General features: G+C 52.1%; 9 protein-coding genes across 9 annotated transcripts; 4 read left to right on the forward strand and 5 right to left on the reverse strand.

The window, feature by feature from the left end:
- Positions 1-187: 187 nt before the first annotated feature.
- ACET3X_001912 (uncharacterized protein) lies at positions 188-1168 on the reverse strand (the record flags this gene model as incomplete). Its single annotated transcript, XM_069447256.1, has 5 exons — positions 188-205; positions 274-373; positions 452-642; positions 724-1070; positions 1120-1168. The coding sequence occupies 5 exons, from the start codon at positions 1166-1168 to the stop codon at positions 188-190; spliced, it is 705 nt and encodes a 234-aa protein (XP_069312154.1).
- Positions 1169-2128: 960 nt separating this feature from the next.
- ACET3X_001913 (uncharacterized protein) lies at positions 2129-4351 on the reverse strand. The gene is made up of 2 exons (XM_069447257.1): positions 3213-4351; positions 2129-3166 (listed from the first exon to the last, which is right to left on the reverse strand). The coding sequence occupies exons 1-2, from the start codon at positions 4308-4310 to the stop codon at positions 2609-2611; spliced, it is 1656 nt and encodes a 551-aa protein (XP_069312155.1). The 5' UTR covers positions 4311-4351; the 3' UTR covers positions 2129-2608.
- A 361-nt stretch (positions 4352-4712) lies between these two features.
- ACET3X_001914 (uncharacterized protein) lies at positions 4713-10184 on the forward strand (the record flags this gene model as incomplete). The annotated part of the gene is made up of 4 exons (XM_069447258.1): positions 4713-5066; positions 5208-8831; positions 8880-9174; positions 9490-10184. The coding sequence occupies 4 exons, from the start codon at positions 4713-4715 to the stop codon at positions 10182-10184; spliced, it is 4968 nt and encodes a 1655-aa protein (XP_069312156.1).
- A 251-nt stretch (positions 10185-10435) lies between these two features.
- On the reverse strand, positions 10436-12583 carry ACET3X_001915 (uncharacterized protein; the record flags this gene model as incomplete). Its single annotated transcript, XM_069447259.1, has 1 exon — positions 10436-12583. One exon carries the CDS (start codon positions 12581-12583, stop codon positions 10436-10438), a length of 2148 nt encoding a protein of 715 aa, XP_069312157.1.
- Positions 12584-13585: 1002 nt separating this feature from the next.
- On the forward strand, positions 13586-15372 carry ACET3X_001916 (uncharacterized protein). Its single transcript, XM_069447261.1, has 2 exons — positions 13586-14381; positions 14436-15372. The coding sequence occupies exons 1-2, from the start codon at positions 13997-13999 to the stop codon at positions 15326-15328; spliced, it is 1278 nt and encodes a 425-aa protein (XP_069312158.1). The 5' UTR covers positions 13586-13996; the 3' UTR covers positions 15329-15372.
- Positions 15373-15469: 97 nt separating this feature from the next.
- Positions 15470-16450, reverse strand: ACET3X_001917 (uncharacterized protein; the record flags this gene model as incomplete). The annotated part of the gene is made up of 3 exons (XM_069447262.1): positions 15470-15928; positions 16002-16312; positions 16366-16450. The coding sequence occupies 3 exons, from the start codon at positions 16448-16450 to the stop codon at positions 15470-15472; spliced, it is 855 nt and encodes a 284-aa protein (XP_069312159.1).
- A 1077-nt stretch (positions 16451-17527) lies between these two features.
- Positions 17528-19390, forward strand: ACET3X_001918 (uncharacterized protein; the record flags this gene model as incomplete). Its single annotated transcript, XM_069447263.1, has 4 exons — positions 17528-17638; positions 17690-18885; positions 19315-19326; positions 19384-19390. The coding sequence occupies 4 exons, from the start codon at positions 17528-17530 to the stop codon at positions 19388-19390; spliced, it is 1326 nt and encodes a 441-aa protein (XP_069312160.1).
- A 32-nt stretch (positions 19391-19422) lies between these two features.
- Positions 19423-21320, forward strand: ACET3X_001919 (uncharacterized protein; the record flags this gene model as incomplete). The annotated part of the gene is made up of 4 exons (XM_069447264.1): positions 19423-19509; positions 19560-19739; positions 19786-20954; positions 21272-21320. 4 exons carry the CDS (start codon positions 19423-19425, stop codon positions 21318-21320), a joined length of 1485 nt encoding a protein of 494 aa, XP_069312161.1.
- A 362-nt stretch (positions 21321-21682) lies between these two features.
- On the reverse strand, positions 21683-24348 carry ACET3X_001920 (uncharacterized protein; the record flags this gene model as incomplete). Its single annotated transcript, XM_069447265.1, has 2 exons — positions 21683-23925; positions 23973-24348. The coding sequence occupies 2 exons, from the start codon at positions 24346-24348 to the stop codon at positions 21683-21685; spliced, it is 2619 nt and encodes an 872-aa protein (XP_069312162.1).
- Between the last annotated feature and the right edge of the window lie 309 nt (positions 24349-24657).

Genomic DNA, 24657 nt, shown 5'->3' on the forward strand with positions numbered 1-24657 from the left:
CATGCTCGCAGATAAAAGTCACAATCTAGCGCCAAAGTGATGGACAAATATGCCACCCGTTTCCAAAGTCCCCAAGCAACTAAGCAACCAAGCAACCAACCACCCATCCATCGATCCACATGCACATTACAGTTGTATCCGCGGGGTCATCGTCTCGTAATCGGGTCGCGTCCATGGTACTCATCTCCTAGCATCGCTTTCCCTCCTATGACTCGGAGCAACACTGCTCTCTCTCCTATTACTCGGGGCAATACTGCTCGCCGCAATACTGACAACGTCGCTCATACTGTCCTGGTCCCTCTGGTAGCTGTACTGCATGCCCTCGCCGGGGCCTTTGAAGCCGTTGTCCCATGCGGAGATGCGCGAAAGAAGCCTAAACACCCATTAAAACAATTCTCAAGCACACAGCAAGGTGTCGTGTGCAGTTATATGTAGATTGGTGTGCGCTCACCGATCGTCTGGCGGACCGTAGTATTCCTCGGGAATAAGCTCGTAGTCGCCTTCGACGGGGAGGTAGAAGGCGGAGACGGCGATGCCGACCGAGGTGAGGAAGAGGATGGTCCAGCTGGCGGTGCAGAGAGACCACGAGAGGTCGAGGTGCCAGCCCTTCCAGAAGCGGTCGTCGTTGTCGAAGAGGAATGCCTGGGGGTGTCAGTACTGCGCATTGTTTTGCTTCTGCGACATGGACCCTGCAGTAGAGAGGGAGACGCAGGGACGACGTACCACTATGGCCATGCCGGCGCACTGGACGATGGCGCTAAAGGATAGTACGCCAACGGCTACCTGCCAGCCTGCAGCCCTGCGCTGCACCCCGCCAGAGATGATGACGATGAAGGACACAATGGCGCATAGCTCGACGACGACGCCAAAGGAGGTTAGGAAGCCGACGGTCCTCCACATGTTGCAGAAGGACGGGTCCTTTGTGCAGTCGCTCATCTTGGGGAAGGGAACGCAGGTGCCTGTGACGGCAGAGCAGCGACTGTGCAGGCCGTACGAGTATTCGCGCTCGCCGTTGGGGCTGTAGCTGACCCATCGCGGCATCGAGATACTGGCGATGGTCATGATGGTGGCTGCTCTAGTTAGTCGCTGCTTCCTCTTGGGGGTACTGTCGTCTCTTACCAGCCAAGGTGAGGATGAGCCCCACGCCATATACGATTCTTCGCGTCATGGTTGGTGTATACAGAATGTCTCTGGAGGTGAGGTCTAGAGGCGAGGAAGAAGTAGCCCGAATCTCGTGTCGAGTCGGTGGCGCAATGGGAGGAGATGCGGGGTTTTTGATACGACGGGATGCGCAATCAGGTGTGAGGCGTGCAGCGTGCAGGCGAGAGGCTCTAGGCGGCGGTACAAAGGGTTGCAGGCGCGCAGGCGTTGTCTGCGGAGGGCGCCACCAGCGGATCAACGCAGAAGGCGAAGAGCAGCAATCGCACGGAAATATTAGAATAGGTGTCAGTCTTTTGAGGGCGACGCGGGGAGCGGATGGAACCGGGGCTACAAGACGGTCAGGTCAGGACACCATGAAGGCGATGATGGAGGGTGGGAAAAATGCTTTGCTCTCCCGTCTCAAGTCGCGCTAGGAGGGGAGCGACCGTGGTATGACAAGGCGTGTGCGCTCAATGACGACAGGGCAAGCTCGGACGCCTTTCCCCACGCATACCATACTGTATTCTACTGCACACTACGCGCGAAGACACCACCCTTGCTTGGGCATTCACCGCTAGGAAGACTTTCTCTGCCCACCGATAGCGCCTTGCGCCTTGTGGGTATGCATCGCCTCGCCATTTTTCTACCTTCTCATTTGATGTCAAGCCGCTATATTGCAAACACCCCCTCCAACACGCGACCACACAGTAATTCTTGGGTATGCGGGCGCAGCCTGTATGTATCGCATTTGAGAAAAGCGGTGTCTCAAATCCCATGTTGTGCTATGCGCCGCCCTCCGATCGCCGATCATGTCGTGATAGATTCCAGCATGATCCCAGGCCTGGTAACTTCCTTGAAAGTTGACCTACATAGTACATCTTTCTCCAGTCTGGGAAAGTCAAGTTTTGTACATTCTCGAGTCTTTGCACGTCACAAGTTCGAGGGATTTTGGGGGGCTCAACGAGCGCGATTTGCATTCACTGATAAGGCCATGGTCACGCACCCTACCCACACGTACCGATCAGCACAGGCAATGCGAACACGTGGGGTAGCACTCGGCTGGTACATTGTGCTATCAACCACACCACGCACAACTATAACAAAGTCCATCTTAGTCTTGCTCACCGCTCCAAACCTCAAGACTGATGTTGCTGCGAAGCTACTACCATGGCTAGCTTAGGCGTACCCCAGACGTGATAAGAAGCGCTGGGCATGGAAGCCGGCAGGGTCCTAGTGGATGCACTCCGCACTACACATGCTGCAGCTATCGATATTGGCCTGCCATTTTCATTGGCCGCCACGTGCTAGATGGCGCATGCATGGAGGGGAGAGCGATTTAATAACGACGCACGCCGTCGACAACAATTGGACGGCCCGCCAACCCAAGGCTGGACCGCCATAACTAAATGCTACCAGCCCTGGAGATATACATGTTGTACAGAGAACGAACACTCCGAGCAAATGACCTCTAGAAGATGACGTTCTCGGGTTCGCGCTCGGGTGCCTTTGGTTTGTGCAGCATCTCGTAGCAGAGTATCGACGCTGCAACGCTGACGTTCAAACTATCGACCCCGAGCTCGTTGGACTCGCGACGATGGGGAATACCGACTTTGTAACGCGCCCAATTGAGTAGTCTGGCTGACAGTCCCGTGCCCTCTGCGCCCAACATGAGAATTGTGGGGTGCTCTGCAACAGGGCTGTGGTCGGCGGGAAGCCGTTCTCTAACTCTAGTCTGCCGGAAGCTGTAAACGACCTTGTCAGTCGGAGCTTCCACAGGCCTAGCATTTGATGCGAGGACTGGTGGAACAGCGTCGCTCGCATATGTACACCAGCCTGCGCTTGTGCTCTGCTTGAGGAAGTCGCTTGCGTCTTTGACTTGGAAGATCGGAATAGCTTCAGCTGCGCCGGCGGAGGCCTTTACTGCAATATGACTCCATTTTGCACTGTGATGGGTCGCCGTGACGATGGCATCCGCACCCAGCACATAGGCTGAGCGGGCAATAGCCCCAAGGTTGCCTTCATCGACCTGTTCATGTTAGCCAATCATCTAGTGTGCAGAATTTCTTACTTACCACGCCGTCAAGGAAGAGGACTAGCGGATTCCTCCATCCATCGGACTTGTAAGAGAACAAACTTTGCTTGCCGTTGACAAGAACCTCTTCTCTACTTTGACTACTATCCGGAGTAACGTTGAAGCTCCCGTCTTCCATGGATACTGCTGTTAGCTCGGTGATGAGCGGAACAGGCAGAGGCGATGCCTCGAGTATTACACCGTTGTGTGGTCGGCCATGACTAGCTTTGTCGAAAGCGGTCAAGTACTCGTCTCCGACTCTGTTTAGGATTGGGAAGAGCTGCAGGGCTTTGACCTGAGAAAAGAGATCATCTCTGTCTGTTCTGCTCTCGCCTCGTTGATGCACGTAGAGACGGTAGAATTTGCGTCGGTTCGCTTTGATCGCAGCGACGACGCTGTTGTATCCGTATATGAATTCCGACGCGGCTGTAGTATAGGGAAGCGATTCTGGTCCACGGGATGATGTCCCCTGGGCTTTCGTCTCGCCACCTGTTCCTGGCCTAGCACCAGACGATTCCCGTCCGAGTCCCTCTCTTCTGGCGCCTTTTGAGCCTGGCTTGTGGGTAAATTGTGGCCGATCATCTCCCGAGTCCCGAGCTTGCGGGAAGCGAAAACTTGGACGCTCGTCTACTCTGGCTGTCTGTGTATCACGGCGATCGATTGTCCATTGACGTGGACGCTCTTCTACTCCGTCTCTTGGCGCATCACGACGATCGTTGGTCCATTGACGACGTGGACGCTCTTCTACCCTGGCTCTTTGTGTATCGCGACGGTCGTTTGTCCATTGACGACGTGGTCTGTCGTCGCTGCCCTGCTGTGATGCCACTCTCCGATCAGAAGACCGAAACTTCGAAACTGCCCCGGCATCTTCACGGGGAGCACCAAATTTCTCGAACCTGATCTCGCGGCGAGTCTTCACCGGTCCATCGCCCTCGTCGTGGTGGCCGGTTCGTGTCCGTGGTTTGAAGGATCGGTCGGGTCCACCGTGCCTGCCCCTCTCGATGGCAGCGGTGATGGATTTGTAGCGGAGGAAGGTGCGAGGGACGACCAATTGACGAGACGGAAGTAGCAAGCTACCAGTCAGGCAGGAGTAAACCATAACAGAGTCAAACTGGACCCCCCGTGTGGTTTTGGCCGTGTCCTCAGCGCAGAGGCGATGCGACGAAAAGTTCCATCTTGCCAAGCCAGGCGTTCTCACTAAGAATAAGCGCAGAACGCGAAGTCACGCGTTTGGCGTGCCGACGCTATCACCACTTACCGAGACGCGACGGGAACCACGGTTGCAGCACCGCGCACGCACATCCCATCTCCTCCCGCACCCTTCAATCGTCACGTTGGCAGTTTGCACACTGAGAATACTGCTTCATTACGCGAACCGTTTACTCGCGCCTTCGCCAATTTCTACGGGTTGGTCCATCGGATCCTGTCGTCCTGAACCTGCTGTACCTTCCTACTGAAGCAATCACCCATACGCCCTACAATTCGTACATCAACCTGCAATATGAGTAGCGACGAGGATGGCGCCGCGCTCATGGCAGCGTTCAAGAAGAAGCCAGCTGGACCCAAGCGGAGTGCTCCGCAAGCAGCACCCACGACGGAAGCATCAGACTCCCCAGCTGCCGTGTTTTCAGAGGGCGATATGGACGATGATCTGGAAACTCTACATATCGAGATTCCGCCGCGCAGACGAAGAGCGGTATGTGTTCGCATACCCCAGAAGCATATCAGAAAGGCCGATTATAAGTACTTCGAACCCAAGGATGAAGTGGAGAAGGTCCTTCGCGAGTTCCCTGTTGGGAGCAAGGGCGAAATGGTATACAAGATCAAATTATTCGGAGAAGATCATGTCAAGCAGGTGAGGGCTCCTCTTTCATTCCCTTTCACTGGTAAAGGCAGCAAGAGAGACGAGCGCAGCGTCGTTACTATATAACATGCGACTTGGGTTCCTTCTTCTGCCACAAACTTTTATTCCTGAATACCTAACAAGTATCTACAGGTTACCTTCGAAGAGCTCCTTGATCTCCGTGGCGGCCCTGAGGCACTGCAATCGTTCCAACCAGACGACGATTCGAGCGACGACGCCGAAATGAGGCTTCGCAGCCGGAACACCAAGGCGGACGCCAACGGTTTTGTCGATATATCGAGTTTCCCCATATCATCCTCCGAGGACGACGACCAAGACGAGCTGATATCTGACGCATCAGGACGCCCACGTCGCCGCGCACGGAAATCAGGACGCGGGGCTCGCCGAGGACAATTATCGAGAGGTCGTTCAGAGACCAGTGATTTGATCGCACTCTCCACCAACGATGAGGACGACGACTCTGATGACGGCGGCAGGAAGCGAAAGCAGAGGTCACATAAAGGCATACAGCAGCCCACACGGCGTTCTGCACAGCAACCGACACGGACAAGAAGCAAGGATGACGATGACGACGAACAAGACGAGGATGATGATACAGACGATTCCAGTGCTTCAGACATCCTCCGCTCAGATGTACTCCCAGGCCGCAAGCGCAAGGGACGACCTCTACGTGCAGCAAAGCCCGAGAAGGTCCCTCGAGTGGGCGTTCGACAGTCTGATCGAGCAACGCGTGCTACCAACAACATGCAGGAAGCCGACATGAACGACATCTACCGGTCAGACACCGCCCCCAAAGTGGTTGCCCAAAAAATCTCTGTTGTCCGCGAAGTGTTCCCAAAGCTATCACGAACCGACCCTTTCCGTGCGCGTCATGCAGAGGGTTGCGAAGTATGCTTCGATGGACCCAACGTAGCACCCCTGGTGTATTGTCAAGGTTGCTCTCTGGCGTACCACAAAAATTGCTTGGGTAATCGCTCTACTCGCGACCATCTAGTCACCAAGGTTGGCGACGAGGAGTTCGTCCTGCAATGCAAGAGATGCATTGGCTTTTATAAGAAGAAGGACCCAACCGCTCCCGACCTATCCAGATGTCAAGACTGCGCTGTGTCTGGACTCTCGTGCCGACCCTTCAGGCCACGCAAGACGACGCAACAGGAAATGAAAGAGCGCGAAGAGAACGACGGCCATGATCCGGTCGTTGACGTTCCTTCCGAGCTTCTCAACAACCATAACAATGTCATGTTTCGCTGCACCAAGTGCTCTCGTGCCTGGCATTATCACCACCTACCACCCATCTCGCAGTACGCCATGGACGTCAACCGTGACGACGAAGAGATGGCAGATGAGCGATTCCGCGAATACTCTGGTAAATGGATGTGCAAGGAGTGCGATGAGACCGGTGATCGAAAAGTCGGCGGTATCATCGCCTGGCGGCCATCGGATGTCGAGACCTATCGACCAGGTACTCCGTGTGAGCTGGTTTGCGAAGACGACAAGCAATACCTCATCAAGTGGGAGAACGAGTCCTACTTCCGAGCAGCATGGCACTCTGGAGCCTGGACTTGGGGCGTGACAGCTGGAGTCCAACGCAAGGCTTTCTTCAAGCGCGAGGATGGACCAAAGATGCGAACTGAAGACGCCATTCCCGAGGAGTACCTCCGTATCGATATTGTCCTCGATATCAAGTATACAAGCTATGTTGAAGTCCGCAGCGAGGAAATTGACAAAGCTCGTATAAAAGAGGTCGACAAGGCGCTTATCAAGTACAAAGGTCTGGGCTACGAAGACACTGTCTGGGAGAGTGTGCCTACTCCAGAAGACGGCGATAGGTGGTTGGACTTTGTCACTGCTTACAACGACTGGGTTGCCGGTCGCTACGTCAAGATCCCCAAGCAGGGCCCTCTTAAGGGACGGATTGAGAAGGCTCGAAGCACGCCATTCGCTAAGCTTGAGCGAGAGAAGCAACCTGATAATCTTGTTGGCGGTGAGCTGATGAAGTACCAGCTAGAAGGTCTAAACTGGCTCTACTACAAATGGTACGATCAGACGAACGCCATCCTCGCAGACGAGATGGGATTAGGGAAAACGATCCAAGTCATCGCTTTCATGGCAACCCTGATTCAGGAGCATAATTGCTTCCCATTTCTGATCGTGGTGCCTAACTCGACATGTGCCAACTGGCGCCGGGAGATCAAGCAATGGGCGCCTTCTCTTCGCGTAGTCGCCTACTTTGGATCTGCCAAAGCTCGCGACATGGCCTACAAGTACGAGATGTACCCCGAGAATACGAAGGACCTACGATGCCACATTGTCGTAACCTCATACGATGCGGCGGCCGACGACAATTGCAGGAGGTTCTTCAAAGGTGTTGGCTGGGCCGGCCTCGTCGTCGATGAAGGCCAGCGTCTGAAGAACGACAAGAGTCAATTGTACACGGCCCTCACAGCAGTACGCGCGCCATTCCGACTGCTGTTGACTGGCACACCACTACAAAACAACGCTAGGGAGCTCTTCAACTTGCTGCACTTCCTGGACGACACGATCGATGCCGAGCAGCTCGAGGAACAGTATGCTGAGATGACAGCGGAGAACATCCGGGAACTCCATGACCAGATCCGGCCTTTCATTCTGCGACGTACGAAAGCCAAAGTGCTGACCTTCCTCCCGCCTCTGGGCCAGATCATTCTTCCCATCTCCATGAGCCATCTGCAGAAGCAAGTCTACAGATCAATCCTCTCCAAGAGCCCGGAGCTTCTCAAGGCTCTCTTCACGTCTGACAAGCAGCTTAAGCAGCAGGAGCGCGCAAACTTGAGTAACATCTTGATGCAACTGCGCAAGTGTCTGTGCCATCCGTTCGTCTACAGCCGGGAAATAGAAGAGAGGAGCGAGGTTGCTGCCGTCTCTCATCGCAACCTTGTTGAGGCTTCTGCCAAGCTCACTCTTCTCGAGACTTTACTTCCAAAGCTTCAAGAACGTGGTCATCGCCTGCTCATATTTAGCCAGTTTCTCGACATGCTTAACATTATCGAAGACTTCTTGGACGGCATGCAGCTCCCATACCAGCGTCTAGACGGTACGATGGGCTCGCTCGAGAAGCAGAAGCGTATCGATCAGTTCAACGCGCCCGACTCGCCTCTATTTGCCTTCCTCCTCTCCACCCGCGCTGGTGGTGTTGGTATCAATCTTGCAACTGCAGACACCGTCATCATCCTGGATCCTGACTGGAACCCTCATCAAGATCTCCAAGCTATTGCTAGGGCTCATCGTATTGGTCAGAAGAAGAAAGTGCTGTGTCTTCAGCTAGCGACTCGGGCATCTGTAGAAGAGAAGATTATGCAGATGGGCAAGAAGAAGATGGCTCTTGACAAAGTTGTTGTACAAGATCTGGACAAGGAGGATCCGGAGGACGAGGATGTTGAGTCCATACTCAAATACGGCGCGGCAGAACTCTTCAAGGACGACGACGCGGATAATGACATTCGCTACGATGACGCCTCTATCGACAAACTACTCGACCGCAGCCAGATTGAAAACACCCAGACCGGTGACGATGACTCTGCAGAGTCTCAGTTCGGCTTCGCTCGTATTTGGGTTAATGAGAAGGGTGGACTACAAGATGACTTCGACATCGCGGATGAAGAGGTTGCCCCAGACCCAGGTGTCTGGGATAAGATTTTAAAGGAACGACAAGCTGCCGCAGCAGCCGAAGCGCTTGCGAAGGCAGAGGCTATGGGTCGAGGACGCCGGGCGAAAGCGGTACTTGATACCTCAATCTTGATAAAAACAACTACTGACATCGCACAGGCTGTCGATTACGCTACGGAGAAGAGGGATGCCGATGCTGCTTCTGTCGCGGGTACAGACCACTTCGAGGATACTGCCGCACCGCCTTCACCGATCAAGAAGCTGAGCAAGAGGCGCAAGAACAAGACTGGGTCTGAAAGTGATACCGACTTCCAGGCCGAATCTGAAGACGAAAGCGAGCCCGAGCCCGAGCCGATTCATGACAATCTTGATGCCGCCAAAGAGCTCGGCGATGGTCGCCGTCCCAGTACAACAAATACCGCCAGTTCTTCACTCTACAAGCAGAATGGCGCAGGTGCGTCTAAAGTTTCATCTAGTCAACAGTCCCAATTTCCTGCTGTTAGTCTTCCTCTCCAGACTACGCCCAAGAAGGGTGGTGCGAGGGCCATCAGATCGCCGCCGAAGCCAGTGAAGGTGTCACCGCCGAGAGGCGGTACGAGAGTTGTATTCAACCTCGAGACGCATCCCAACGGCGCCAGTCAGAACCAACCAAACGCCTCTTCCGGGCAGGCACTGTCAGCTCGCGTACCAGCTGCCTTCATGGATCTTTCTTCGCCTCCGCCAGAGCTAGCACCAGCGCCGAAAGCACTGAAGACTAATCAAGCAACAGTCAAACCATTCAAACGGGCTACCATACCCATCCGCAACCCTCTGGAGCCAGCATATGGCGGTTCCAGTATTCGCATCTGTCCGGCTTGCCACAAGAACCATCCTTCGGGTGCCTGCGAGCTCAAAGCAGCAGGCGTCGAGCACTGCGGTCTTTGCGGCTTAGCACACTACGGCCATTCGCGCACATGTCCCCACATCAAATCCGAAACACAAGTTCGAGAGATGCTTGAAGCACTTAAGAACTCGCCCGAGAAGAAAGAACTGGTTGATGCAGCAATCAAGTACCTACGTGGTGTCAAAGGTACTCTGGTACAGCAAAAGAAGAGGGATAGGGAAAAGGCAGCTTTGGCTAACGGCCAGCCCGTCCCCTCACCTACATATACGGGTATCGGCCGGCCCCCGAAAAACGCGTATAAACGTCCGCCTGGTGCTCCAAATGGAAACACGAATGGCATGAATAGTTTTAGAGTTAGCAGTTCGGCCATGGGTCCTTCGAACGGTGCGCCTCACTCGTATGCGTCGTATGGCCCACAAGGACAAATGGGAGTTGCTCCCGGGACTGCAGGTAGTGCGCCTCAGGATCAGCAGCGCGCGTTTGCGCAGCAGCAGATGATTCAGCAGATGCACGGTCAAGGTTTTGATGATCAACAGGTGGAGAGCGCGTTGAGGGGTTTCTTGTTCCAGGGTCAGGTTTAACTTCACTGTATGTGTAAGGGTCCAGGTGGGATATTGGTAGTCGTCAGTGACTTGTGATGGACTGCCCTAGTGGAAGACAGAGAAAGGCATTCCGAGCATGTAAAGTAGACACATTGATACTTCAATGAACGCTAAATGATAGTTCTTACGTCGTTCTTATGTGGTAGTATCACGGTCTCCGCTTCACGTTTTATTGCGACACTCACAAAAAAAAATAGATTTGTATATCTCTAAACTACATTTCCAATTTCCTATATTTCATCATATTCCTCTCCTTCTACTTCTTCGTCGTCTTCCTCAAGTGCCTCCCGGAGGCCCGCAGTCCAAGCATCATAGTCTCCATTCGCGTCGTGACCAGCACCCAGCACCCTCACGCTGGCTTTGCCCTGATCTTCTCTCGCTATAAGTGCTCTCTCAAGCACACCAAGTTTGGTCTCGACAAACTCATTCTTATATCCACCCCAAACACCCTTATCATCACTAACCAGACCATTCCTCCAGCAGTATGCCATCCACCGACGCCAATTCGCGTCTTCCTTTAGCACTTCAGGGTTGCCTATTACGAAAAGAGCTTCTTTTGCTCGCGTAAGGGCAACATTCATTTTCCTCTTCTCCCCAATGATACCCACACCCATGCTGTTGTCCTTATCCAGGAACCTCTTCCTGGCCCTCGTCGTACATAGTATCACAACGCGTCTCTCGAGGCCTTGAAACGCTTCCAAAGGACCGATGTTGACGTCCCATAGACCTATACCGTTGCCATACCTGGAAGAACGGATCAAGGAACGTAACGTTTTGACCTGGGCGGCGAATGGCGACATGATGCATATGTCTGACTGCTCCATGGAAGAAGAGTCGACCAGTTTTTGCGCCATGTCGCAAGCTATTTTCGCTTCAGACATGTTGTACCAGCCGCCGCCGTCACGTTCAATTTCGTCGGTTCCATAGTGTGGGAGGAAGAGAACGGGCCACTTACGGCCGCGCCAGATATCGGATTGTTGGAGTGGTGTATTTGGTATCACGGCCTCGGGAATCAAGGTGTCGTGATAGAAGATGGCGCTCGGCACACTGAGAATTGCAGAGTGGGAACGGTAGTTCCGGATCAGCAATGTGAAGGGAGGATATGTCATGGGTAACATTGATCGCTTCATGACTGGCGGGCCGGATGACGGATTTATTTTGGACCGCGAGAGAGGGTGGTCTTTGTATAGTGGTCGCTTGAAAAGGCGGGCGAATAGAGACATGGTTACTCGAGGGTCGCGGGATGCTGTTCGAGGGCCGAGTTGGTTTTCGTCTCCTGCCATGATGAAGCGTGGCTGAGGTGATGATTTCAGATACGTGGATGGCGGACATACAACGCTGATGGCAGGTAGAACTTCAAGTTCAGTAGCTTGGGCTGCCTCATCTATGATTAACGCTGTCCAGTGTAGCGGCGGGGTAGACAGATTCTCCCTTGGATTGAATGCCGAGAGCATGTTATTCTGTATGGTCCAGAGATCGTTGTTGGTCATCCTTGCTTCTGCCAGCATTGAAGTATCTTGACAAGAGGTTACCACTACGTTGAAAGCCATGAGGTTTTTGAAAGGCGGCAAAGTGAACATGTCGTCTTCGATGTAGCAGTATTGCAACAACTCCCGTGGTACTTCGTTGTCAGCTCTTCCGGGTCGGTTGAGACGGAAGAGCTGCGTGGTTGTAAGATATGTCTTGAGTCTCAAGGCGATTGTATCTGCGGCAGCCTCAGATGGAGCACAAACGAGCAGGTGTTTGACATCCGTTGTCTCCAGTAGTTGCATTGCCGTCTCAACTAGCACTTTCGTCTTGCCTGTGCCTGGCGGCCCACTGATCAAATATGGAAGAGTTCCATATGCGTTGTTACATACGTCGTTGATGGCATGGGCTTGCTCGTAGTTGATGGCGCTATCGAAGAGATTGCGATGCGGAATATTACGCAGCTTGTTTTGACGTATTCCATGTACTTCTTCAGGAAACAGCATCCGGACACTCCAATCGTTGCTAGAGTCATCAAATGTGACCTTTGCAGTCTCTCTATGAAGTGTGGCGTACTTGGCGCCGGGCGATCCGCCGAAGTGATTTTCCGAAGATTCAAAAGCATCTGAACGAGCGGACAAGCTGGCTTGCCTTAGCTCAGAGCTGAGATGCACCAAAGCCCTTCGCTGGTTTTTGATGATGTTAACCTTGAGCGGTATAACAACATTAACGAACATCGGCATAGGCGGCATGCGAGGATCAGGATAATCGAGGCCGTCTGCTTTGATGTAAACCATTTCCTTTGCACGGTTGATGCCATACACTGCAGCATCGTGTTGTATGCCCATCCAGGACTGGAAGCCGACCAACTGCTCCCCGTTGAACCTGTGTAGGTATTCATTTGCGTACATTGGTATGGGAATAAAGGTTCCAGTTTCGTCAACAACCAATTGTCGTATCTGCAGCATGTCGCCCATCTCAATATGTGGACTATCTTCCCTGAGCCCAGGCACTGGCAAGATCCACAAACAACCGGCTGAAGGTAATTGCCCGAGTGGTACTCGATACATTGCGTACTTTTCGTTTTCTTCCTCTTTCGCCGCACATTCGATGGCGGCTACTTGGTCAAAGTGCTGGAGATACACGAACTCATTGAGGGCAGTGGCCGGTCTGATAGACACGGCGGCTGATCTACTCAATGATTCATCGGATGTTGTATCGTGGGTGGGCATGAAGCTTGTCCCGATAAAGCTTTGCACATACTGTTCAAAATCGACCCAATGTCGGGGCATTGTTTTAGAAACGATCGCCGTCTCAGCATTGATCGATCGTAGAGCCGGGGGAACGAAAGGGGTCGCGTAAACATTATACTCCCATGAAACATCAACAGAATCAATCTCGGCATTATCGATTTTTCCAGAATGCCCTGGTGAACCCTGGTCTCCTGTCTTCGAAGAGGCTGGTGGTTCTGTTGCCGTCGCAGTCGAGCGTCCCTGATTGAGTGAACTTTTTGTCTTTGTGACGATATTAGGCACGGCTACAAGTCTTGAGAAGGCATCCTTCGCCGTTTTGCCTTCTTGAGATGGAGGCATTTTGACACTAGGAGGAGTGTGCTGCCGGAGTTAACGCTTGCTGTCGGAGTGAATGACTTGAGCGCAGTGCGCTAAGAATGCGGACGTCTCTAGAGGAAATCGCGAAAAACATATATTAATATTTTCGCCCAAGGAATGAAGCGAAAATTATCGATATTTAATGTTCTTGTGCAGAATCTCAAGTGGTGTAATGTTGCGCCACAGTCAAGGTCATGGGCGGCTGCTTAGCGCCGCGCTACAGGTCGCCTCGCTACCGAACGCGTCCGTGGTCCTTCCCAACCACCCGCTTTGATCAAGAATCCATCCAGTATCTCTGCAGGTCTACATACCGCCATCGTATTGACAGCCCAGTAAGCGCTTGCTTTGATTTCTGGATTCGGAACAGATGTGGGTATCGTGGTGGTACGACCTGACGCGCTATTCCAATCCTGGCATGCTCTTCCTATAGAGCTGAGAAACGACATGTACAATCCGCGACCAGTACTGCGATTTCAGGGGCTGCTATTAAATCATTGCTAAAAACTGCTGGTTGGTGGACTCTTTGAGCCGTACGCTGATAGTTGTCGAAATCGCCCCGTCTGCACTTCCCCGCAATACGTCATGATCCGAGGTTGTAGAACTGGGCCTCAATTTGTCAGACAACCAATGTCTGTGTAACATTTAGATGAGTGCAGAGTCACTCCAGCAACTCTCTTCCACCATTCCTACGTTTTCGCATAGTCCTCGTCAAATATGTCCAACCAGCAGCTAGTCGAGAGCAAAGGCATCTTCCATGGCCTTCCTGTGTACCCGTCCTCGCTCAAGGGGCTCACAGCCATTATAACCGGAGCAAATGGTATTTCTGGTAACTACATGCTACGGGTATTGGCGCAGGACCCAGAGAGATGGAGTAAGATCTACTGCTTGTCACGGCGGCCACCTACGATCCCGGATGGGCTACCGAAGAATGCCGAGCATATCCCACTAGACTTCTTACAAGACCCTGAGGAGATCGCAAAGGTATTGAAGGAGAAGGGGGTCAAGGCTGACCATGTCTTCTTCTACTCTTATGTCCAGGTCAAGCCGAAAGAGGGCGGCGGCTTGTGGAGCGACGCAGAGGAGATGTGTAAGGTGAACAGTACGTGCTGACCTACAGATGATACCATGAAAATACAATATTGATATACTGCAGCTGCGCTCCTCCGAAATTTCTGCGAAGCTCTTCATATCGCCAACATCAAGCCGAAGCGTATCATGCTTCAAACTGGCGCAAAGAACTACGGTGTTCACCTTGGCCCCGCAGCGACCCCTCAAGAAGAAACAGCACCTCGCGTCACCTTGGAACCCAATTTCTACTACCCACAGGAGGACTTCCTCTGGGATTTCTGCAAGAAGCAGGGCATCGGCTGGAATATATGCATGCCATCGGGCATTCTGGGAGCTGTTCCGGATGCAGCCATGAACATGGTCTTTCCGCTCGGCGTATACGCGAGTGTGAGGAAACATCTAGGCGAGAAACTCGAGTTTCCAAGTGACCTGCATGCATGGGAAGTGACTGCCTGCATGTCCAGTAGCAAATTGAATGCTTACATGGAGCAATGGGCTGTGCTGAACGATGGGGCGAAGAACGAAAAATTCAACACGATGGATGGCACGACCTTTACATGGGGAAACTTTTGGCCAAAATACGCAGGATGGTATGGCATTGAATATGGGTATCCCAGCCTGGATGACAGCGAGTATACCGTCATCACTTCACAATACGATCCGCCTCCACGAGGCTTCGGGCCACCAACAACAATCCGCTTTCGTTTCACCCTGACTAGTTGGGCGAAACAGGAGAAAGTGCAAAAGGCATGGGAGGAGATAATATCTACGTATGGTCTCAAGGTGGATAAGCTTCAGGACATGGACATTGATCGTATCTTTGGCTTCACAGACGGAATGATGAGCTCTTCCTTGGACCTCACCATGAACAAGGCGCGCAAGATGGGATGGCATGGATTTGTCGACTCGAATGACGCTATCAAGGAGGTACTTGGAGAGTTTGCAGATCTCAAGATGATCCCTCCTTTGGGAAAGTAAGCTCTATACACAGCAAAATTACAGTATCTACCGGTCCGTGCCACTCTATCGCCTGACCTTTTTCTGCTACTCTTGTTCTCTTGGCGCGAATTCATTCTCAGAAAATACAGTAGTGACGGTAGTCTCGTCTACACATTACCCTCACATGGAGCTTCGGCTAGGGCCCTTGACGTGGCTCATGATGGTGTCGTGAGCAGAAGACATGCTGACTTGCTCCCACGTCGACCCAATCGCGTTCGCTTCTTTGTACAGCCTCTCAATAACCACGAGTATGTCGATTTCTAGCACGGTTTTCTCACCTTCCGGTCTATTCATAATCGTCGCCAGCAGAAGCTGTTCCACCACCCACCCTTGACCGCAAGTCGCCTGGCTAAGTATCGCCAACGCGCCCAGGCACTCTCGGTCCAGAGCGTTCACCTGTGCAACTTTCCAATTCTCTCTTATGATCTGAGACGATAGCGAGGCGGAGTAACGAGCTTCGGCTAGCGCCGAGAGGACATCCGCGTAAGGCAAGGTAAGACGTATGATGTTCTTGCGCTCGGCAGCTTCATTACGGCGAAATTTCCTGATGAGGTCACGACGGTCTTCTCGGCCCATCACCTGCAGAGTCAGTACAATGGCGAAGATACCGAAAGTGGAGACTGTGAGTAACTTTCTCTACTGATTTACGCACCTTGAAGGCTTCTTGACCCATCTTGCCTCCCAGACAAAGCACTGTCTCGTGGTTCATATCGATAGAAGGGAGCTCATCCCTCTTGAGGCGTATCATGATAACTTCCCCACTCTGTATGTTGCCGAAGTTGCAAACCGGGTCGCCGTCGATCGTGACACCGTCAATCAGCTCGCCAGGTTCGCTTGTGCGAATCGGCTCGCCGTTGATATCACAGGGCCAGACTTCTTGTAGATCGACTTTGTGCTTGGATTTGAATCGGGATTTTATGCTCCCAATAATGTCCTTGTATGCGGCTGAGGGGGAGATGAGAACTATATCGCCTATCAGTGTCCTATTCCTTGTAGTCCATTAGCATAGTGCTTACAGTCTGTGATCCTGAGATCTTTGGTTGGGCAGTAGAGCTCAACGATGACTGCTTTAGTCTCCTTGTTTGGGAAAGTAGAGCGCATTGTGAGTACGTATAGGAGTCGTTGGAGCGATGTGAAAGAAATGATAGATACGCAGTGGAAAGAGTCGAATTCGAGTTGAGTCGGCTTATAGAGTCTGGAAACATGTCATGACCTGAACTCTAGTAAACTGGGTCATATATGAGGTGGGGGAGGGAAAGACAGCGCATAGACATGACTTTCCTGGAAGTGAAATACTCTCGTGACTTGGTCAGTGAGTTGTAAAGAAACATCTAGCATGTATTACCTCCTTTAACAACGTTTCTGCAGACACAATGATTGCCTAGCATCTACACTGTATTATCTTCATTGTCTCCTAACTCTTCGCTGAGGCGCGCATGAACGACAAGCCAACGAAGAGGTTGAAAGTAGCTTGATCTCGAGTTCTCACACATTCTCTCCGTTCAATACATGACACAACCTCGTCTCATCATGTACCTGGAATGTATCATATCAAGACTAATGAAATTTGACTCTGTACAATCACCGAACAAGTTGTTAGTACCGCGCTGTCTAGATCTGGTTACCACGGTCTAGAGCGAATCACTACCGTAAATCCTTGATGTGTGTTGATAGTACAGAAAAGTTTTGCTGGAATGTTGAGCCTCTATTCTGTGTAAACTATTTTTGTGAGGTGGGTGCACTGACGGACGCCATCCACCACGATACCTAAATAGCGTGGCCAGAAATCTCAATATGTGAGATGCACCATGGGCTATACAAAGGACTTTAGTCCATGCTGTGAGGTCAGCTATGCAATAGCTCCGATTGGCTCGAATTACCTCTACCTGTGACTGAAGCCGTGTTAACTTGGCGGGTCTGACTCAACCGCACCGTTTTCAGATGCAGCAATACATCTTTCGTCCCGACTAAGAAGTTACAATCGAATGGCTTAAGCCACTTCTAGCATCGCTTCTAATGGTCGCACATGAGTCACTATGATGAAAATACATACTGTGCGTCCGGTCAGATGAGCCAAGACTGACAAGGCAGTCATACCTAGGAAGTGTAACTACATATATATCGAACGTTGTCATCTTCGAAACCTAGACGCAAAAGACCTGGCAGCACCTTCGTGTCATGGCTCACAAAAATCCCGAATTCGATCAGCTCGTGTTGGAGAAGATCAAAGAATTCAATGTGCCAGGTCTTTCGCTTGCTGTTGTGCAGGGTGACGACATCTACTCAAAAGTAAGCAAGCTTAGTCAGAAACAGCGAACCTTGAGTACTTATCCTTTCTAGGCATACGGTTATTCCACACTACCCGACACCGAAACAACCACAGATACTCTGTTTGACCTGGCAAGCACGTCCAAAAGTACCACTGCAGGCGCCGTAGCTCTTCTCGTAGATGATGAGAATTATCCCGACGTACAATGGACAACACCTGTCTCGAAAATCCTTCCAGATGACTTCGTCCTTCCGGACCCATATCTTACAGAGCAGGTTACTATTGAAGACATCCTAAGTCATCGTAGTGGCATTGCTACCCACGATGAGTCGTACTTTAGTGCCCGGTCGAAACATCAAGACAACCCAAAATCCTTGACCCGCAACCTGCGCAATCTCGAGTTTGTCAAACCCCTTCGCACCGAACATGTATACTGTAATATCATGTTCAGCGTCGCGGTACATCTTGTCGAGACTGTCAGTGGCATGGATTATACAGAATTCATCAGGACAAAGCTCTGGAAACCGCTGCGCATGACCAACACATTCCATGACGTCCCCGACATCGAGGCCAACAGTGACAAAGACCGCAGAACAACGCCGTACCACTGGAATCGTGAGTCTCAATCTTACGTTGCGCTGCCTCACTATCCTCCAGCTCCAGAGGGGCATGGCGCAGGCTGCATTTTCAGCAGTGCAGGCGACTACGCAAAATGGATCCGCGCTCTCATCAAACGCGATCCCATTCTTTCGGAAGCGAGCCACAAAGCACTCGCCACGCCTCGCAGCTTTGACCTCTTGGGTGACGAGAAATGGTCGATACCCTTCAAGAGTGAAGAGCTCTACACCCTGGGCCTGAGCCTTACAAGCTATCGCGGACACACATTGATCGGACATTACGGCTCTGTCCCCGGATTCAAGGCCATGGTTTGCTTCATGCCCAAGTTCGACTGGGGACTTGTGATTCTCGGAAACTCGGATAGCGCCGCCTATGTCAATGATATTCTGAAGTTCACGCTACTAGACGAGGTTATCGGTGTACGGAAGGAGGATCGCATCGACTGGGGTACATTCTTCAAGACTTTCCAATCTATGGACGATGCGGAGGCAGCGGAGAAACCTGAGTGGACGAAAGTAGAGATTGTGGAGCCGCTCGATATCGCTGTGGAGGAGATAGCTGGAAAGTATTACAATGTCGGGTATAAGGGGTTGGTGCTTGAGCTGAAGGAAGGGAAGCTGGTGGCGGATTGCAGCGATCGGTGCTTTCCGTATGTTTTGACGTTCAAACATCTAACGGGCAATATGTTCGCTGTAGAGATGTATGGTATTTGGGAACGCAAACTGCACGGTACGATCCGAGGCGAGATCCGGACGGAAGGCGGGCAGGTAACCGCAGTGGGTGTCGGGCTAGAACCGGATGTCAAAGGCGGCCTCATCTGGTTTAATCGGGCGTAGCATGCAATCGATGTTTATTTTGTACGTTTCGAAATGATTAGAGCGTAGGGCTTTCAGTGGGGATGTGTAAGAGTGAAGGAGGCGGAGCTGACTCCTGGCGCCAAAGCCTCGCGCTAGCCAGGTGGGGTAAGCGCTGGAAACCCCCGCCGATGTTGTAAGATGGCTCGCCCACGCGTTTCCCTCAGCGGCAATTCACAAACTGTTTGGTCGAATATGAGTGTATAAATATTCCCAAGGTCTAGCTCGCACTCGCTGTGAGTTTGTTGCGCACTCTTCTCACCGACCTATCCTGCTGACTTATTTGTGTCAAGACCCTGACACGTCAACACTGACGGCGCGCCACCATCAAGATGCTAGCTGACGGCAAGATTGACTCGCTAGATACGCATCTAGAGCAGTTCAAGCTCAATGATCGGAACCGACAAACTGATCTAACAGTAAGTCTATGCCGACATATTGCTAATCTGCATCCGCTGACCCCACCTAGAGTCTCTTAAGAGAGTATGGTCAGCTGCTTGACGAGTACAAAGACTTGAAGAAAGCATATGTAAAGGAAGGTAAAAATGCCACCGTCACACCAGCAGCTACAGGTGCGTCTACCGTGATTGCAGCAACAAGGCCTCAGAACCCTTATGTTTTGGTGTTGATCGACGGTAACAACTACATCGTCAGTATTATCCAGGCTTCGTGGTACCCACTCTGACCGGCTCTAGTTCAACGATGAGTTTGTTCGTGAAAAGGAAGAAGGCGGAATGCGCGCTGCTCGCATGCTCAACGAAGCTATAGAGAAGTACCTACAGCAAAGCGTTCCAGAAGCCCGCTCCGCCCGCATTCATGTCAAGGTCTACGCGGACTTGACGAATCTGTCTAAGCAACTCGCGAGGTCCAAAATCATTGGTATGGAAAAGCGATCGCTGTCTCCATTCTCCGCCGCATTCACTCGAGCCATCAGCCTCTTCGACTTTATTGACGCTCTAGATGAAGAAGGCACCAAGTTCAAGATTAGTGAACAGTTCAAGATCGCTTCCCAGGACACGGCTTGCAGCCATATCTTATACGCCGCTTGTCATGATGCAGCGTATCTATCTCAACTGTCGCCCTTTAGCGGTATACGCGACAAGATTACCCTAGTACAAGGCGCTGGGTGGAACCCGAAATTCCACGAGTTCGGCCTGAATGTCACCCAGTTTCCAACCATCTTTAGATGGTCTGAAGTTTCCATTGTCGCACCGGCTAGCAAAGGTGTGACACCTACAGCACCTAAGCCAAAGGCAATACCTAGGCCAGTACTTAAGCCTGTCTCCCCAACTCCTCGCAAAGAATCATGGAGGCGAGATGGCTCTTTCAGTGTATCAGACTCCGCGTTCGGCGACCTATCGCCCACAGAAACCAACGGATGCGAAGAACAAGATCGCGTCGGATGGGAAGAACGATTCGCGTATACTCAAACCGCCAAGAACGGCTCTTCAAACCCACAAAAAGACTCGCAGCTCTGCAAGTACTTTCGAAAAGGCTTCTGTAGCTTTGGCGAAAAATGCCGCAACCTACACGTCCCTAAAGGACTCGACGGCGTAAATGGCTCCACCCCATCCTCATCTCAGGCTCCGCCTCCATCATCACAATCACAACAACTCACTGACCGCAGCAATATTTCCGCCCTCCTCCCCGCTGCCCCAGTCAATGGCTACATTCCCCTGAACAAATCTCACCAGCGCTTAGACCCGCACCTCGCCATGCCCTCCCCATCCGCCTGGAAGATCTACAACGCGAGCTTCGCAAAAGCTAAACCATGCAATACCTACCACCTGCAGCAAAAATGCTCTAACCATAACTGCCCTTTCGACCACAGCGCTCTAGAGCCTGAAGCTAGGCAGGTGCTAGAGTATGTACTGAGGTGTAATCCTTGTCCGAGGAAAGGGGCGTGCAGGAAGAAGGATTGCTTTTATGGGCATCTTTGTCAGAGGGATGGATGTACAGGGCAAAAGGGTGCTGGGGGTTGGACACCGAAGGCGTGTCGGTTCAAGCCGGATTTACACTATAAGACGGAAGAGTGTAAATTGGGAAGTTTGGTGCCCGTAGAGGAGGATGAGGGGACTGTGGGAGGAGTGGGGATTGGTGAGATGCAGTTGGTTGATGTAGATGACTTTATGTGGTAGAAGTTGTGTGGATAGATGTGCCTAACATGACGATATTGCTCAGCAAACTCGACGCGTCACAGATAGCTAACTACTTTGGAGGTGCAACCTAGATGTGTACAGGTTGCTTCTTTTGCTATCGTTCATATAGGTTCATTTTACCTAGGAATATACATAGTTTTGACTACGAAGCAAGGAGTTTTTCTAAGACGCCGTGAGTCGTGTGGAGGAGAAGTAATCTACTGATCCACGACGACGATGAGGACCACACTTGTTGATGAACTCACAAAGGTCTGGAATTATTCGCATATGCATATAAATTATATCGATGATAACCTCATGTAGATGCCTTTCCCAATCAAACGCCACCGCTAAAGCGCCAAACATGCATAAATAACAAAGACAGAAGGGTATAAAACAGCCTAAAGAGATGCCCCGAATTCGACCATGCAACTACAACAACCCACATGCCCGACTAATATTTTCTTCCTCTCCGCCTCGGCAGCCCAGACTCCATACCCACGGGTGCTGGTACGCCCGCAGTAGTTGGTATAACAACCTTGGGAGCAGGAAGTCCCTTCTTGGGCGTAGAGTTGGTGAGACCAGAACGATTCGCATTCTCCTTGTCTCCAGCCTTTGCGGAAGATGGTGTCTGAGGTAGCACAACTTTCTTTGGCGCAGCAAGACGACTCTTGCGTTGAGCTCCTGGCTGTACACCCACAGGTGTCACGTCGAGAGAGGGTAGTTTGGTGTCAGATGTGCTGGAAGACAGATTGCTGTCGATTGACGTGGAGGTTGAGGATGCAACAGGCATCTTCTTGACTTTGGTCGACTTGGCTTTGGGTGCTTGCTTGTCTGCCGCTTCTTTTTCTTTTTGTACAGCTTCCGGGAGGAGACTTGAAGGCGCAAGCAGACCCTTGCCAGGCGTGCCATTTGTTGTTCCTAAACCACGTACTCTGCGTATCTTGGGTGTGGATGTCTTGCTGATCTTCTCCTTCTTCTTCTTTGGCTCGGGAGCATCTGGCATTCCCAGTTCATCTGGTGTAGATAGTGACTCTGCTTCAGCTAATGCATTTGCGACGGTGTCTGGGTTCTCCTGATAGTACGCTAATGTCTCATCCCAGCGTACGTTCTTGCCGACGATGGGCTCCTTCTCGGTTTCGTCAATAGGAGGCAGATTATATGAATCCATTGAGAGCTTCATCAATCGGACCGTGACGCAGAAAGCGCCTTGTTTGTTCTTGCGTGTGTTGTTTCGTGTCACGTCAGCCAGTACTTTCGCATCGTCCTTCTTGAGTACGACTACTTCATTACCGTCAGCACGGCGGATATTGATCTTGGGCGGTCCTGGGGCGGGCAATCGCGAAATCTTCTTCCGTGAAGACCGTCTTGCTGCTTGTGCACTCTTCTCTTCCGCAGTTTCTGGCTCCTCAGCATCTGGATTAGGTGAAGGAGACACTTCCGCGGGCTTGCTTAGTATGGGTATCTGCGATAGATCCAGCGTCAACTCAGTGTGTGGCTTGGAAGGCGAGTTGGGGTCCTTTTCCTCGAGCGCCTTGCGGGGCGAGGCCAAGGCGTGGCGGACAACATCCGAGTCTCTTCGGTTCTGTAATGACTCTCTCTTGTGTGTGGTAACGGCAGCCTTCTCAGCCTTGCTTGCGGCAGCACGATTGAGGAAGTCCTTGAGGATGGCTGTGTCATCATCGAAAGCGACTGTCATGGTAACATCGTCTGGTCCAGACTCAGGGCGGGGCGGAGGCGGAGGAGAATGCAGTCTTCGCGGAGCAGGTGATTGTGGTTTTGTCGGTGTGAATGAAAACGTCAGTCCATCGGCAATGTCTGTGGACGCAACAGGTGCATCAGTCATGTCAACCTCGGACGAAATCGTGTTCTTCCTGGGGCTAGGGACATGCTTCTCAACCGCTGCTTGGTACTCTCGTTGTATATTCAGCTGCAGCGAGGCTTCCGTGAAATCGTCTTCATGGACGCTTGCTTCAGGTGAGCTGGGCATATCTTCAATAGTGTTGCCGTCCTCCTGAACTTCCCCTGCCAATGTGCCCAGAACCACTTCAGATAGATCGGCATCCTCGTCCTCATTTAGTCCTTCGTCAAGCGCCAGTGTTGGTGAAGTGCTAGCATCGTCTAATGGCAAAGCTGGGTATTGAAGCTCCGCCACAGCGTGTGATACCTCTGACATTGGCTTCGTTTGTTCAGGCGCTGTCTCATTGCTTTTGTCGCCGACCATCACTTCACTTGGAGTCAGGGTCTCCTCTTCAAGTCCTTCCGCGTGCATCATCTCGGTACTGATCTGCTCTACGACCTTGCTTGTTTCCTCAGTGAGTACAGTTTCCGCTTCTAGGCTGTCGCTCAGGGGTAGTTGCGGATATTCAACCTTCTCTAGCGATGCGTTTGAGGGTGTCGAAGTTTGCTTGAGTGGCGAACGGAACAGCTTCGCGATTGTCGCGTCTTCGGTGGATCCTGGGTCTTCTTGGCCTCCTTGTACGCTCTCGTGATCAGAGACCTCGGCAGTCGGCGCGTCTACTGCAAACGTGAAAGCAGCTCCGTCGTCTTCTACGGGCTCCATCGGTTCGTCTGTGTCTGCGATCGTTTCGAAGCTATCCTCGCCGTCCATATTGGGGGTATCGTCTTCCTCCTCTTCGCTGTGTGCTTGGTCGTCTGCGCTGATTACGGAATCTCCGATCTGGGCTGCTCTTTTCCCTGCAATAAGTCAGTAGATGCTACGGTAGCATGTTTTGTGGTCGTACTTGGCAAAACGCTCTTCCTCCGGTCCCAGCGCGTCGCCTTGAACGCGCGCTTCTTGCCGAGTCCGCTTGTGGATTTCTCCATGGCTTTAGGACTCATTTGTTGAAGCCTCTTCACAGGCCTCGAACGCGCATCTTGCTCCTCGTCGTCTTCTGACTCCTGTGGGGTGTCGTCGGCACGCGACCTGAGATTGAATCTCCGCCAGATCTTCTTCTCCTTCCCTTGGCCCACCCTCTTGACTTCCTGTCTTCGCTCCCATCCGCGCGGTATCTTGGAAACTGGGAGAGCACTGGGAGTGAGGAACGCAGCGTCGGTTTCGTTCCATGTGTTGTCGAATGTTTTGGCGGGTGTGGCGCGTTGGCGCGGAGTGAAGACCATGACGTCGGCGGTCAGATAGTACTAATATATATGTATTAATGGCGCGCAAACATGGGTCCTGTGTCGTGAGGCTCGTTAGTATCGTCGTTGGGGGTGTGTCGTCTGTGTTGGCCGTCGGTCGCTAGGAAGGTACGATCGTAAACAAAGCCGGACAGGGATCACGATGGGGCAGGCACGCTAAGGAGATTGCCGCGGCGGAAACTTTTGAATCCACCGAGTCGACGACGACGACGCCATCGCACCCACGAGCCCGCCCAAGGCCAGCACTCACATCGCATCCGGATCGCATCACTCTGCCGGCAAGCAGCT

The sequence above is a fragment of the Alternaria dauci genome, chromosome 1 (assembly GCF_042100115.1).
Source record: "Alternaria dauci strain A2016 chromosome 1, whole genome shotgun sequence".
NCBI lineage: Eukaryota > Fungi > Ascomycota > Dothideomycetes > Pleosporales > Pleosporaceae > Alternaria > Alternaria dauci.

Excerpts from the sequence above, each read along its gene's own strand:
- ACET3X_001913 (XM_069447257.1), bottom strand. The coding sequence starts at position 4,310 with ATGGTTTACTCCTGCCTGACTGGTAGCTTGCTACTTCCGTCTCGTCAA. Across the intron at positions 3,167-3,212 it reads TCCTCTTCCTTGACGGCGTG|GTCGATGAAGGCAACCTTGG; the intron begins GTAAGTAAGAAA and ends TAACATGAACAG.
- ACET3X_001916 (XM_069447261.1), top strand. The coding sequence starts at position 13,997 with ATGTCCAACCAGCAGCTAGTCGAGAGCAAAGGCATCTTCCATGGCCTT. Across the intron at positions 14,382-14,435 it reads GGAGATGTGTAAGGTGAACA|CTGCGCTCCTCCGAAATTTC; the intron begins GTACGTGCTGAC and ends GATATACTGCAG.